A 16,404-nucleotide genomic window follows, 5' to 3' on the forward strand; every position below is an offset into this window, starting at 1 on the left:
CAGTTTTTCAGGATAGAGACTGGAAGGAGAGGTACTGAGAAATAACGGCATTAAAGAAATAATGGTAGAGGGCCATTTCTTTCTTAATATGTAACTGGGGTGACTTGAGTAGTTATATTGTTTTCAGGGAATTTTGCTAGGGCTAAGCCAACTTACAGATCATACTGTAAGAGGTCCATTGAGTATTTCTTTAAATTGAGAGTGAACTTCTGCCCTTGTCATTCTACTGTCCCAATAGTCAAAATATAAGCTTGCCTCTGCAGTCAGCCCCCCACTGACCAGCCTTATTTTACCTTTTAGCCAAATCATCACACCCTGCTTTCCATTAAACCTCACAAGGCCTTTCAGTCACCCCACTTGCTTTGCCACTTCCTAGCCTGGAAGACAGAATAGAAAGCTCTAAGTGGGTGGTGGCTGTCTTGTTACTACTGCAGTCCTCTAGCCATTCCTTCCATCTGAACTCTTTTTTTTTTTGGCCAGTCCTGGGCCTTGGACTCAGGGCCTGAGCACTGTCCCTTGAGCCACAGCGCGGCTTCTGGCCGTTTTCTGTATATGTGGTGCTGGGGAATTGAACCTAGGGCCTCGTGTATCCGAGGCAGGCACTCTTGCCACTAGGCTATATCCCCAACCCCCCATCTGAACTCTTAACCCTTATTACCTTTACCCAGTGAACCACTTGTCTGGGCATGCTGTTGTTCTTGGTTTCAATTTGTGTGAAGAACTTGGGGCTTCTTAATTTGAAGTACCTAGCCAGGCACCAGTGGCTCATGCCTGTAATCCTAGCTACTCAGTAGGCGGAAATATAAGGATCTTGGTTCAAAACTAGTCTGGTCTAGAAAATCTGTGACACTCTTACCTCCAATTAACCACCTAAAGGCCAGAAGTGGAGCCAGTGGCTCAAGTGGCATAGAGCACTAGCCTTGAGCAAAATAGCTTAGGGACAGAGAACAGGCCCTGAGTTCAAGCCCCAAGATCTCTTATTACAAAAAAAAATTTAAGTGCATCAGTCATACATTTAACAAATTCCTAAACATGTCAGTTTATGATGTGAATTATATGCAGTGCACATTACTGAGATTTTAGTTATTTCTGAGGGAGGGAGGGAGAGAGATTTGCAAGTTAATGGTTAAGGAAAAGTGGTGGGAGCTCATAAAGGTAACGAAGACAGTGTTTGTCACACAGCAGCTGGCAAGAGCCTCTCTTTATTCTAGGCCCAGATGCCTCCATCATCACCAGAGTAGTTGAGGAAAATGAGGCTATTTTAACTGTGAGTCAAGTCATGTAAATATTATTGTAAATATTACTCAAATTCTTGTGAGCTTATCATGCCATAGAAATTTGCAAATGTCTACTTATTAGTTATCTCGAAGTTTTATAATAGACTTGCAAAGATTTTCTCTACTGTAGTTTTTTTGCTGTTTGTTTTTGGTTTTATTTTGGAGGGGGCCAGTACTGGGGCTTAAACTCAGCCCCTTGAACTCTTGCTTGGCTTTCTTGCTCACAGCTGGCATTCGATCACATGAGCCATACTTGCCTCTAGCCCTCCATTATGTTTAGCCAGCGCTGTTATGTCTTACCAGACTATAACTTGTATTAATAAAAAAATCACTTTCGCCCCTCTTTTCTATTTCAGATGTGCAAATTTATATTCTGATCTGAATTGCCCTCTCTGTTGCTTTCTGTTTTGTTTTTCAAAGCCCGACTTTCTAAGAGTTCTGACCAGATGTAGAGTCTTGTATTAGCACAATTAGATTTACCTGAATATGTATCATGTTAAATGTTTTTCCCAGTCATCTTCATTACACCTTATACCAAGACATCTAATGCCAGCATAGAAATGTAATGATTTATTAATCTGTAATTAGCAGCAGCAAAGGTTTAAGTGCTTGGCTTATTTTTTTATTGTTATTTTTCACATAGACAACGACGGAACAGCCTTTTATTCAGAAGCTCTTTCGTCCAGTGGCTGCAGATGGACAGCTGCATACACTAGGAGATCTCCTCAAAGAAGTCTGTCCTTCTGCAGTTACTTCTGAAGGTAATGTGAATCGCATTAAAACCTTTTTGTTTCTCTTCTAAACACTTTGTTACTTAGGTAAGATAAGCTTGTTTTCGTATATACCTCTACAATACAGGTAGCGTTATGGTAATTTTTTTTCACATTGAAGATTTTTTTTTTATTGTCAAAGTAATGCACAGAGGGGTTACAGTTACATATGTAAGGCATTGAGTACATTTCTTATCAAACTTGTTATCTCTTCCTTCGTTTTTCTCCTACTCCTTCCCCCATCCCTGGATCGCTCCCCCAAGTTGTACAGTTGGTTTACAGCATATTGTATTGCTGTTGCATTAGTTTGCCTTTTATTCTTTGTCTCTCCATTTTGGTGTTCCTCCTCCCTAGTTACGATAAACCTACATACACTACCCAGTGTACCAAAGTCAGTTACAGTGACATCGGGGCTAAAACCGTAGGGAGTAAATACCAAAAGACAAAGGCCTAATTTCATAGGGTACATTGGAAATAACAACAAAGATAAACCACTTATTTCTGAAACAACCCAGATGACCCCTGAGTAGATGAATGGATCAAAAAAAATGTGCATAGACACAATAGAATTTTACTCATCTATTAGAAGAAATGACTTAGCCCCATTCATGAGGAAATGGAAAGACTTGGAAAAAAAATCATACTAAGTAAAGTGAGCGAGACCTAAAGAAACATAAACACTATGGTTTCACTCATTGGAAACAATTAGTATTTATCTAGGATACTCCTAGCAGAGGAGCATAATAGCTCAATAGCAATGATCACATAAGATGATCCTAAGCGAAATGAACTGCACGATTTGGAAATAGCTTTATGGTAATTTTCTACAAGTTTTTAGTGTTTCTATGATCTGACTGAACTGTCACGTGGGGTCAGATGTAGAATTTCCCAATTGTGCTATCATAGTGATTGTATTGGTGTGTAAAATGTTTTGGATTTGTAAGCATTTCATATTTGCACAATAGGGATGCTTAATCATACACACACATGGGCACATCACACACACATTTCTTGTATTAATCATTTCCTAATGACTGGGTTCTAATTCCAACCCTATGATTGGTCATTATTGATTAACTTTAGGAGAAATTCAGTGGCATGTTTTCCATGTTCATTGATACTTTGATTAGCTTTGTGTTTATAGTATTAGTTTAGTGAGGAGTAAGGCATTATTATGAAAGTAATACTTTAATGTTGCTTGTGTGTGTTTGCCAGTACTGGGGCTTGAACTCAGGGCTAGAGCTCTACCACTTGAGCCACATCTCCAATTAGAAGTGTTTTTACTGGTTATGAGAGCCTCACCACAGACTTTAATGCGCAGGCTGCCTTTGAACTGAGATACTCAGATCTCAGCCTCCTGGGTAGCTAGGAATAAATACAAGTATGAGCCATTAATGCTTGACTCTTGTTATATACAGCTTATGGTTATTTTTTCACAACTCTGTAACTTGTTTTTTCATTTTATTTTGAAGAATGAAAATATTCCATTTTGGTGAAGTCTTACTAATTAAGTGCCAATTCTATATGTTCTTTAGAAAATCTTTTTTTTTTTTTTTAACCAGTCCTGGCATTTCAACTCTGGGCCTGGACACAGTCCCTGAGCTCCTTTTGTTCAAGACTAGCACTCTACAGCTTGAGCCAACAGCACCACTTGCAGCTTTTTCTGATTAATTGGCGATAAAGAGTCTTATGGACTTTTTTGCTCAGGTTGGCTTTGAACTGTGATCCTCAAATCTCAGCCTCCTGAGTAGCTAGGATTATAGGTATGAGCCACTGGTGCCCAGTTCGAAAATCTTTCATTTCTTTGCCTCTTCTTTTGGTGATATCATAGTTATTTTTAGAAAATATTTGTTATTTTAAGGAAATTATCATCAATCCACTGTTTCAGTAAAGAGGTACTATTTATGTTTCAGTATACCTATATAGTATTGTGAGGTTGGGAAATTTTGACATACTGGCACCCAAGTGTCAAAGACTTTTCACTTGTGTGTATAGCGTGGATAAGAACTGGCTGTCATCATATGATAAAAAGAGAAAGTACTTATAAAACTTAAGTTGCTGTATTGTTTACCACTCCCTACAAGAAGTGATTGAAGTGTCAAGGAATTTTGTCTTAATTCATCATATGACAGTAGGGTACTAATATTTATGAAGACGTGCTTTAGGTCATTGTTGTGGAGTAACTCATCATGACCTGGCTTATGTTTTGTTTTCTTTTGCTTTGTAAGTGCCTAGGGGAGTTAGCATAGTTAGAGGTAACAGGAAATAATCAAAGGTGAGCTCAGGTAAATTGTTTCTTGTGGTTTTAGCAGTAATTAAAAATGACTCAGATTTAAGCTTCTGTACCATACCTGAAGTGAAACATATGCTAAAATTTCAGTAACAAAATCTTTAGTGTTAGATTTCTACTTTGGACACTCAGCTTTGCCTGGTCATATTTTATTTCCCACTCTGGTAAACTAGGTTGAAATACATACGCCCTTTCTTATCTATAAATTGATGTCAAAGTTTTATTGGTAAGTCTTGTGAGTGTTGGGCAACTCGTAACCTAATTTCATATTTCACTTGCAAGCTTGGAGCACATGTTTAAAGAAAGGCTTATATTCCATGACAAATAAGTAAAAATTCTCTGTAACACCCTTGCCAAAGAAAACAATGCTGTAACCAATGGTTTTCCTCTTTCCATTTCTATCCTGCTTCATGGCTCCTTGATACCTTTCCAGCTACCATTTAACTTTAAGCTTCCATGTGATGCTATAGATTTCATTATCCATCAGCCATTTTCTTTGCATTGTATATACTACCTTGTGATATGAAGGATTCTAAAATGTGAAGGGCATAGTCCATGCTCAGAAGCTTTTGGTCCAATTGGATTGGACAGAAAGATTGTACAGTTGCAGTATGATCAGGACTGGAGATAGGCAAAAAACATTGGGAAGGTCTTAGCGTTGCCCTTATTGATTTGGGAGGAGAGAGTAAGAACTAACTCAAGTTGAGAGTTGGAGGGATAGCCCAACTGGTAGTAAGAACGAGACCCAGAGTTCTAACCCCACTACCCAACTATTCCACTACCACCAAATACAAGAGTCATACTTTAAATGGAAGATAACAGAAGTTAGACAAATAAAAAGGAGAGGATCAGGTCACACATCCCACGTGCTCATTGTAGAATCCTTCACCCAACTACCCCCATGGGCTGGTTGCTATAGGGTGATTGGTGCTGTAAAGTGTTCCTGTGCCATTTGCTGAGGAAGCAGTATTTTTCTGCTTTTCCATATATATGTGCATGAAGTTTTCAGTGACAGCAGAAATGTTAGAAAGGTACTGAGGAACTGGATGAAGTTAAGCCTTGGAAATTAGAATACTTCTTTTGGGAATTGTAAGTTAAAATTATTTTATTTTTAACATGCTTTATAAAAATTACAGAATAATTGTTATAAGTAAGAAATGTATAGTTCATACTTTTTTCTCCTTTGTTCAGTATGATGAGATTGTTTTTATACAGTGAATTCACTGTATGATGGGGTGATACATTTTTTCAGGCACTTAAGAAACCATCTAAATCTCATGCTGACCATAGCAGTGTTTGGACAGAAGTAAAGCTGGTTGATCGCATCTTAAAACCTGAGGTTTGAAACCTGCAATAGTCATCTGCATGATGACACTGCCCCTTTTGCAAGCACAAGCCACACTTCTTCAGATTGAGGGTTTAATAATTAAGATAATAATGGTTTTATAATTTCAGTGTTTATACATTCATTTAGATTTGAATTAGAATCGATTTGTGTCCCTCTGTACCTTCCCATATTTGAATTGGGTGGTCATGAGATGGATCAGGATGTTTGTTCTCTCTCTCTCTCTCTCTCTCTCTCTCTCTCTCTCTCTCTCCCTCCCCCTCTCCTTCTCCCTCTCCCTCACTCTCCCTCTCCCTCTCTCTCTCCCTCTCCCTCTCCCTCCCTCCCTCTCTCCCTCTCTTCCCCCTCCCTCCCTCTCTTTTTCTCTCTCTCTCTCTCACACACACACATACACACACACACAGTCAATCCTTATTGTAATATAATTTACAAGTATCTTTCTGTTTTTAGTAATTCAAACAATGAGACAGATTTGTTTTGACAAAGACAGCAGTAAGTTAATACACAAAATAAGCTTAGTAAAATTTTCCTTTGCCTGTGTCTGAATGGTAACATAGAGCTAATTTCAGTCAGCTCTTTTGTGATGTCAGGTGTGGTTGAATGTCAGAGTCAGATTTTCTGTCATCAGAAGCATTGTTGTTGGTGCTGTCAATAACTGTCAGCCTCGGTCTTTGTTCACTAGTGATAGGCTTCTTCAGGCAGTGGTAAGTGATGTTGGGCAGATTGTCTGTCCTCTTGGTAATTTTGCATCACATCAGCATTTTTATTATCACAGATGCTCATGTTCTCAGTGCTCGCAATGGTATTAAGAAAACAGATGGACGTTTTTTCTGTTGTACTGAAACTGGTAGGCATAAATTGATTGGAGATGATGATAGTCTTCACCAAACTCATATCCAGAATTTAATAACTCAAGGGCAGTGACCGAAACATCTCCAATAGTAGGGTCTTTCTTGTAGTTTGAATATCATCAGAAACTTGTTAGAATGAGTATTATAAACTATACCCCCTGATTTTGTTACTAATTCCAACAAGCATGACTTCTTTTCCAGCTGCCTTGTGTGTAGCCACCTCACTTTTCATCAGGTTAGAAACCAAACCTTAAAGAGTACCACGAACTGTCTCTTCAGATACTGTTAATCACCAGCTCTCTCAGCTCCTGTATGTTTTTCTGGTTGCTACCATTTTTATGGATTTGGTCATCTTCTGGATGTTTTTACCTTATAACACCTCTCAAAATTGCCACATTTCAAATTTGCATACTTGTGGGAAATAGGGCTTTAGTGTGCATGTGCACTGTTTTATAAAGCTTTTTTTTTTTTTTTTTTTTTTTGCCAGTTCTGGGGCTTGAACTCAGTGCCTGAGCACTGTCCTGGCTTTTTTTTTTTTTTTTTCCCTCAAGGCTAGCAACTCTGCCACTTGAGCCACAGCGCCACTTCCGGTTTTTTCTATATATGTGGTACTGAGGAATCGAACCCAGGGCTTCATGTATACGAGACAAGCACTTTAACACTAGGCCATATTCCCAACCCAGCTTTTTGTTTTTGATCTTGAGTTTTCTCCAGGTTTGATAATTAACTCTCTCTGTGTGTGAGAGAGACTGTATGTATAAATATGCATATCTGCATGCACACCAGTACTGGGGCTTGAACTCAGTGTCTCATGCTCTTAGCTTTTTTTGCTCAAGGCTAGTACTCTACAACTTGAGCCACACCTCTTTTCTAGCTTTTTGCTGATTAATTGGAGATAAACATCTCACTGAGTTTTCTACCTGGGCCAGCTTTGAACTATGATCTTCAGATCTCAACCTGAGTAGATAGGATAACAGGTGTGAGCTACAAGAACCTTAGCTTTGTTTGTTTTTGAGCAGTCATGGGGCTTGAACTCTGGGCCTAGGCACTGTCCCAGAGCTCTTTTCCTCAAGGTTAGCCTTCTACCACTTTGAGTCATAGTACCACTTCTAGTTTTCTGGTAATTAATTGGAAGAGTCTCAAGCACTTTCTTGCCTGGGCTGGCTTTGAACCATGATCCTCAGATCTCAGCCTCCCTCCTGGGTAGTTGTTATTACAGGCATGAGCCACCAGCACCTTGCTTAGCTTTAATATTTTTGTACAAACTGGAAAAAATACCTATACTCATGAAAAGTCAGTTTTGTATAAAGAAGCAATTTGGACTCATTAGTTTATAATCTTCCTCTACAAAGCCAAATTCTAGTTAGTGGAAGAAAGTATAATCTATAGTGAACGATAACTGTAAGCCAGTACCAAACTCCTTATGAGGATAGACTGGCTCAAAGGATGCTGAGAGTTCCATGCCACGGTGTCACTATAATCATGTTTAAATAATCTGTAAAAGTTTGCCTTGTTTGGTAATTATGTTTTATTACCTTCAGTTTATCATAAATTGTTCGCCTTAGTTGGCACATTCTCCCTTCTTCCTTCTCTCTGTTTTGTCCTGACATATGGACATCATTGACCAATCTTGGTGATACAGAATATCTTAATATCTGAGACCATTGATATGTTTTTCAAAGAAATATAGCTAGTTACTTTTCTTCATTAATGGAGATCATGAGATTGCTGAGCCTAAGGAAAGGTGCCTCTCATTCCCCTCTCTAATTATTGCTCTTTATCTTAAACCCCTGAAATAAGTTAATCTGGCTTTCTTAAAAATGTGAAACAGAGCCTTGTACATCAAATATTCCGTCTGTCCTTCACATGACAAAATCGAACCCAGGGCTTCATGTATACGAGGCAAGCACTCTACCAACAGGCCATATTCCCAGCCCCTGCTCATTTATTTTAAAGAGATAAAATACTTCAAATGTATATTTGCATAATCCTACTTTTAGTGAAGCTTTATCAGTTTATTACAATGATGTTTTACTAAATTTTAGCTAGCTAATGGATTTTCAAATTTGTTTCAGGTCCTCACTAACAAATATAGTTAGAGGGAAAATTCAAATAAATTATGTTTGGGCATCTTTTGAAATTATTCTCTAAAATATAAAAAGTTAAGGCTCTGAAAATACACTGGGGCCGAAATACAAAATATAAGCTAGAAGATTTACAAATGGATAAAGATACATGGGCTATATTTACTAGAAGTTGTGTTCATTAAGTCCACACTGCTACGAGAGTATAGATCCGGAAGATGTTAATGTAAGTATTTTTAAATGAGTTTGTCGTTCTCTGATAAGCAGCACTCTCCTTCTGTTTGTGATCATGGGATAAAAGCTCTGTAAGCTTGTATATGTTCATTTTTACTGCTACATCGTGTAGTATGCTCTTAAGATTGAGATCTCATTCCCCAGGAAGCATTTCTGTCCAAGATTAATTGCCCTTTTAAAATCAGCGTTTGATGTATTCCTTTGGCTATATCCTGGCTTGGTTTAACCCCCTTTGACCTGACCTTACTGACTATTACCGCCATGGCTGAGTCAAAATCCTTCACCATGATATATGCACTTCAGATTTCAGCCTGTGGTTTTTCATGTCGATGGATTCAATTACTTGGCATTTTACTAATGAATGTATCAGAGGTTAAAGAATTTGTCAGATAGAATAAAATTGTTCAGACTAATGGTAATCCAAAAGCTTGCCTATTTGTTTAAATATTTTTCAAAAGTATTACGTATTTTCTCTGAAGTTTTTCTCTTGACTATGATATATAAATTTAAAGCCACAAGGCTGAATACAACGGTTACATTATTTGACTCTAGTCTTTTATTATTCCATACTCAAAAGTTATGACTTTTGAAAATAAATTTTTTAATTTACATTTTCTCATCAAAACCTTATAATCCCTTAAAAATGTACTATCCATTTGCATCTCCTTTAAACTAAGATTTTATTAATGTATTTATAATAAGTATACTCAAACAGCGATAGGATCACAAGTAACTTGTTTTTAGATTTCTAGGTTATTTATATTGCTTATTGAAATTTGCCTTGGTCATAAGGACTAAAATACAGGTTGCTCTGGGTTTAAATTTCATTAATAATAGGAATTTCTAATAGCCAAAACTCAGTAGTGTGGTTTCTTCAAGAGTAATGCACATAAAGTAATATTATTTCAAAATATTTTGAAAAATATTTTGTTACTTTAGTTATTTCTGACTTTTTCTCTTCTTTTACACAAAACAAAATACAAGAAATAATACACTGTTAACTGAAGCTAATAGGTAGAACACTTAATCACCAAAAAATTCATTTAGGAATCAGGTTTATTTATAATGAGGAGACATGTAAAATTAAGTTAATTCACATGTGTAACATTTTTTAAAAACCGTATACATGCTACCATGGGTGCCACTGTTTACAGAATATGGAAGGGCAGAAAGCGGGGGGAAAATGCCGCAAAATACAGGTGTTACAGCATCATTACAATAAATAACCTATATTATAGCTAATCAGGTGACTGTTCCTAAATAGGTCACATTTTTATCCCTCATTTTAAATCCTTTGGATTCTACTTTTATTTTACTACTATAAGTTTCTAGTTCCTGAGAAGGGAAGCTTTCCAAGCAGTGACAAAAATCGATGGCTGCGTGTTCACCTTTTTATTTACTGTATTTTTAATTTTTTGTGCAAGTCCTGGGGCTTGAACTCAGGGCCTGGTACTGTCCCTTATCTCCAATTAATCACCAGAAAACTGGAAGTGAAGCTGTGGCTCAGGTAGTCCCTTATCTTCAATTAATCACCAGAAAACTGGAAGTGAAGCTGTGGCTCAAAGTGGTTGAGCACTATCCTTTAGCAAATGAGCTTAGTGCCTAGGCCTTGAGTTCAAGCCCCATGATTGACCAAAAAGACAATAGAACAAAAAAAACAATAGAACCATAATACATTAGTCCTTATTTGACTTAGGGGTGGTGTTATTGTACTGAATTTTTACATTGAGAGTGCCATTAAATTTATGCAGATGTTTTATCTACCTTTGTTTCAAATATCATTTAATTTGTGTGAGTTTTTAATGTTTTTTTGTTGTTGTTGTTGTTTTTTGCCAGTCCTGGACCTTGGACTCAGAGCCTGAGCACTGTCCCTGGCTTCTTTTTGCTTAAGGCTAGCACTCTGCCACTTGAGCCACAGTGCCACTTCTGGCCATTTTCTATATATGTGGTGCTGGGGAATCGAACCTAGGGCTTTGTGTATACGAGGCAAGCACTCTTGCCACTAGGCCATATACCCAGCCTGTTCTTTTTTTTTTTTTTTTTGACATTTGGACTCAATTTATACAGTAAATGTGGTCCAACTTTGATAACCTTTGCAAATCCTATAATTGAATCCATGATTTTTATAAATCTTTTGGTATATCTTGTACTTAAAGAATTTCTCATACCTTTGCTTCTAGGAAAAGAGGTTCTCTTTTTGTTACACTGTGACCTTTTAAGCACTTGTCTTTCTTCCTCATTTGTTTTCCTAAGTAATTTTTTTTAAAACTGGGAGGGATGGAGAAGAGATTTAGTCACATAATTGAAAATATGTACTAAACCAAGCCCTGTGTCACCAGATGCTCCATTTAATCCCCTTGTATCCCTGGAAATTAAAATTCTGTATCCACACTATATGGTGAGGAATAGAGATCAGAAGTTAACTGAGTTGCCTAAGAATTCAAAGCTAATTAAGTTATGGTGACTAAAAGAAATATTTTACTGTTTAGGCATGGAAGACCAATATCGTAGAACTGGAAGAATACTAGTAATCCTTTACACCAGAAGTTTATATGAGACTCAAAGAGTGTGTCAAGCAGCCAGGGTTCTAAACTACCCAGCAGGACTATCTTAATGATTTTTTAAAAATTTCTATATGCCATTCCTACCATTTACTTTAACCAAAGGATGCTTCAATATATTTTTCTTAACAATTCTTGATATGTTCACTTACAATTGTGTGTGTGTGTGTGTGTCTGTGTGTGTGTATTCGTGTCCATGCGTGTGCATACCAGCTGTGGGGCTTGAATTTACAGGGCTTGGGTGTTGTCCCTGAGCTTATTTGCCCGTCTACTGCTCTGCCACTTTGAGCCACACCTGCACTTTCAGCTTTTTTGGTGCTTAATTGAAGGTAAAAATCTCACAAAATATCCTTCCCAGGCTGGCTTTAACCTGTTATTCTCACTTCTCAGCCTCCTGACTAGCTAGGATTATAGGCATGAGGCACGAACCACCCAAGCTCATTTTTTCCCCCGTCTAGTCATGGGGCTCGAACTCAAGGCTGAGGCACTGTCGTAGAGCTCTTTTCCTCAAGATTGGCCCTCTACCACTTTGAGCCACAACATCACTCCTAGTTTTCTGGTTGGTTAATTGGAAGTAAGAGTCTCAAGCACTTTGCTGCCTGAGCTGGCTTTGAACCATGATCCTCATATCTCAGCCTCCTGAGTAGTTAGGATTACAGGCATGGGCCACCGGCACTTGGCTAGTTTGCCTACTTTTAAAAAAGATCTTTACAGGTTAACTTTTTTAAAGACCCAATTGGGGACAGAGTGAAAGTGTAGCTTGGTGGCAGAGTGCTTCCCCTGGATTAGATCCTTGTACTGTGAGTGCTTATACATGCCAAGTACCACGCTAGCCAGTCGAAGTACAATGAATAAGAGCAAGACTTGAGATACAATTCCCTTAGAAATGCAGCCCCATTCTAAGAATCCCTCTGCTCACAATTATGTTGTAGGAATTTGAAAACAAAAATAAGTGCAGATGAAATGTAGGCTGTGAAAAGATAACTTCATGTTAGAACTGTTTTGTTGGGATACTGCAGGAATATAGCCTCTTCTTAGTAGATAACTACTAAATGTCTACATTTAGACTGGGACTGGAACTCGGTATCTGCTACTTTATGCTCATTAGCAAGTGCCCTGTCACCTGAGCTATGCCTCTAACCCCATGCTAAAGATTTATTTAAAAAGGGATCCCAACATCCTGCCAGAGACCCAGTGCTCCCTATTTAGGGAGCATTGATAACTTGTTCTAACAGACTTGGTGCACAGTGTGTGAATAATATTTATGTTGCCCAACTTCTTTTGTGCAGATGGAACTCCACTGCCTTTCTTGACTTATGATTGTTTTTTTGTATTGCAAACACACTGTGTGTCAGTGAACTGTGCCGGGCATGTTCATTTGCTCCCACAGTTAAATACTGCTTAAGGAACAGTATTTGGGGTTATGAGTTATAACTTGTTTGTTTCTCTTTCAGAGGATGCAAAGATGACTCTGGCATTCGGGACAACTTTACACACAGAAACTCTTTACAACACTACACATTCATTTTTTGACTCAGTACTAAGTAGGAGCATGAATCTGAGAATTTTATTTTAGTTCAAAGAAATATGTAATAAAAATGTGAAGAGCACTCTAGCAGAAATTGTTTCAGACATTCCAAGAATAATATTGTAAAACTGTGGCAATCAATTTACAAAGAATGTATCATGCTAAAACAGCTGAAGGTTTATCTATTTTGATACTAACACTTAGAAATCTTCCCAAAGTACTTGTCACACGTTCTATAGTATTCTGCATATGTATAGTTTAATCTTTTGTTTATTATAAGTGATTTGTGGTACTCTGTACATAGTCTAAGCTTTTATTTATAGGTGATTTGTACTAGTTTTGTTTTTGTTTTTGTTTTTTGGCCAGTCCTGGGGCTTGGACTCAGGGCCTGAGCACTGTCCCTGGCTTCTTTTTGCTCAAGGCTAGCACTCTACCTCTTGAGCCACAGTGCCACTTCTGGACTTTTCTATTCATGTGGAGCTGAGGAATTGAACCCAGGGCTTCATATATGCGAGGCAAGCACTCTGCCACTAGGCCATATTCCCACCCCCTGGTTTTTTTTTAAATAGCAGTCAGCATTTTTTGAGGTATGCTTGGAGACATTACTGAAAACAAGTCTAAGTTCCCAACCAGTTTGTCAAATACCTTCTCTAATACTGATTTATTCTTGATGATTGTCGTCACTTATCTGTTTTACATTTTAAAACTATGTAAGGACATTATTCTCCATGCCCTTGTCATTTCTATTGGCCACCTGCTCTTAATGTAGAACTAAAGATTTTTTTGTCAGTGGGTTTACTGGGCTGTTTTCGCCACTCTAGTTTCATTAACGTCAGTCTTTGGTAAGCACAGTAAGCACAGTAATTAGGAAAGAACAAATACTTTCACAAATAGCAACCGATTTTTTTTTAATCAGAATTCATTGTAACCCTCAGGTTTCTGTTTTGGGTGATACATAAGCAACTTTTAAACTTTCTCCAGGCCTGCATTTCCTGTTCAGAGGACAAAACATCTTTAAAATCCACTTAATGCATTAAGGGTTGTGAAAAGGCAAAAGATTATTATTTTTTTCTTCAAAGTTTTGACTTCTATTGATTATTGTTGGGGGTTTCTTTTTTGGAATAGATGGGGAAAAGAAGAATCAAGTCATGATTCATGGAATTGAACCAATGTTGGAAACGCCTTTGCAGTGGCTCAGTGAACATCTGAGCTACCCGGATAATTTTCTTCATATTAGCATCATCCCGCAGCCCACAGATTGAAGGAACAATTCTTGGCCTGAAGGGAACCTCCCTGAAACAGGATTTACCAGAGCATGTCACCCTTTGCTGCAAAATCAAGTTTGGATGGAGGCAGCCGACAACACTTGGCTGCTGCCAGCCAAGCAAGAAGACTCCCCGGGAGATAAGCCAGTGGCTTGGCCTGGCCTGGCTTTGCATCGCCGCTGCCTCTTCCACTGTGTCATTAACCCCAGCTGCAGTGTGGAAGACAGACACCACAGGACCACTGCTGTCTCCTGTCTTCTGGTAAACCATAACGAGTTATGATGAAAATGGAAAGACATGCCACTCAGTTTGTTTCTGATTAACAAATAAACGGGGTATTTCCTGAAGTGACCATGGTTGGACTTTAGCTCCAGAGAGTGGAAACATTGGTTGAATTTCCAAGAGAATTAGACTTAAGAAAGTAAAAGAGAAATTTGGTTATCAATAACTTATAGTAATTTTTTGTAAGAGATCAAATGACAGTAAACCCATCTTTCCTTAATGAAAATTTCCTATGTTTACAGTCTGTCTTGGTATGCAAACAATCTTGTAACTTTGATAAATGAACAGTGAGAGATTTTTAAATAAAGCCTCTAAATATGTTTTGTCATTTAATAACATAGAATTTTACCACTTTTCAAGTACTTTCTGAATCCCATGCAGTAAATCACTTTCTATTCTGTGTGTTCCCATTTATCTTTGGCATGGGTGCAGAGAGGGCAGAGGGCAACTTGTCTCAGGAGCTGTCATCGAATTTACTGCTGCCGATTTAAAAATCTGTGTTCTCTACACACTGAAAGTATAAATAATGTTAACTGTCTTTACTGTTTTATCACTGTAAACTTGTCAAATCACAGTATGCTAAATATCTGTATAAGAATTTCACATTTTCTGGAAAAGCCCATTTCGTTCCAAGACAGTGTTTTTCATTGGTTCCTGGACTCATCTTTCACTGTGTCACCTGGGAACCACTTTTTGAAGCCTAAACATTACCTGGGTCCTGACTGCAGTAGCTTTTCCTTACCTTTACCAAAAATCTCCAGAGGTTTTACTGGAATTCTTATCCCTCTAAGGAAAGTGTGCTGCACTTTATTAACAGGCTGTCGGAATTTTCCCAGTCAAAATGTGTTTGTGCATTACAGTTGATTACTTGTGAGCTAGCCTGCTATCCATATGAATGTCAACTCATTTGAGTATGCTAAAAGACTTATACTATCATACAATAATGGTTTTAGATTCCACAATAAAAATGAATGTTTTTTCTTACAAAACAAGTATGTGAATTAATGATCAAGTGAGATCCTGTTATTAGTTCTGATTGCTTTCTTTTCTTTTGTTCCTTTTGTGATTTTTCACTGATTAGCAGCAAGTTTATTCCCAGAATGAGAAAGCCAAAGAGCACATATTCTGGAATGGAAATTCTAAAGCATAACCAAACAGTAACAATGTAGGGTAGCAATCACAGAAGAATCAAAGTGCAAGTAGAAAAGAAAACTCGCTGGTATAAACAAAGCAAAAAGTGTGATTTTAGTAAAGGGGGGGGTGCGGAAATAGCACTGTTTTGAGTTATATAAGGAAAAAAATCCACTGACTTGTATCTTTGCAAAAGAGGTTGGTCTGAATATGATTGTTCACATTCAGAGAGTTTTATTCGTGTATTGGGTTTGGGGGTTTTCCCCTTGATGTTTTGACAGACTGAAGTGAGCACCACTAGGCCAGAAGATCCAAATGCCAGGATGTGCAGAGCGGTACTGACACGTGAAGAGAACACAGCCATACAAGTTAACCACTCACCGCACCTGGGCGAGGTACTTGCAGTGGACTCAAGTGAGCTAATGACCTGTACTTCCAGATCGGAAAGTAAACTTTTATCAAACACATGTTGCTTGTTCACTATGGTACCAGCATCGTAACTTCTGTAATCCCAGGTAAGTCCAGCCTCCAGTGCCCTAGAGGAAGAAGAAAGCCAGAAATTAGTGCTGGTTTAAATTTATTTTTTCTGTTTTCTTTGAATCTTTTAATTTTATGGTTTATTAAAAAATGAAGGAAATGTTGTGTCTGTCTTTATTCCTAGAAGTTGGAAATGAATATATGTGAACCAAATTAACCATAGGAGAAATCATTTAAATTTCTTTACCATAAAGCTGTAGTGCAAGTTTCTCATGGGCGAAAGAATGAAGAGTAATGAACAGAAGAGAG

The 16,404-nt window shown here is 37.9% G+C and overlaps 1 protein-coding gene and 1 pseudogene across 2 annotated transcripts in view; one reads left to right on the forward strand and one right to left on the reverse strand.

Moving 5' to 3' along the window:
* The window catches only part of Atg5 (autophagy related 5), a 72,326-nt gene extending 56,850 nt beyond the window's left edge, over window positions 1-15,476 (forward strand). For both annotated transcript variants that reach the window (XM_048353752.1, XM_048353753.1), the window contains 2 exons: window positions 1,921-2,038; window positions 14,066-15,476. In XM_048353752.1, coding sequence (XP_048209709.1) covers window positions 1,921-2,038; window positions 14,066-14,202 — 255 coding nt within the window. In that variant the 3' untranslated portion in view covers window positions 14,203-15,476. The remainder of the gene's footprint in view (window positions 1-1,920; window positions 2,039-14,065) is intronic.
* LOC125357758 lies at window positions 4,380-6,765 on the reverse strand (annotated as a pseudogene).
* Window positions 15,477-16,404: the final 928 nt, after the last annotated feature.

The sequence above is a fragment of the Perognathus longimembris genome, chromosome 9 (assembly GCF_023159225.1).
Source record: "Perognathus longimembris pacificus isolate PPM17 chromosome 9, ASM2315922v1, whole genome shotgun sequence".
NCBI classification, from domain to species: Eukaryota; Metazoa; Chordata; class Mammalia; order Rodentia; family Heteromyidae; genus Perognathus; species Perognathus longimembris.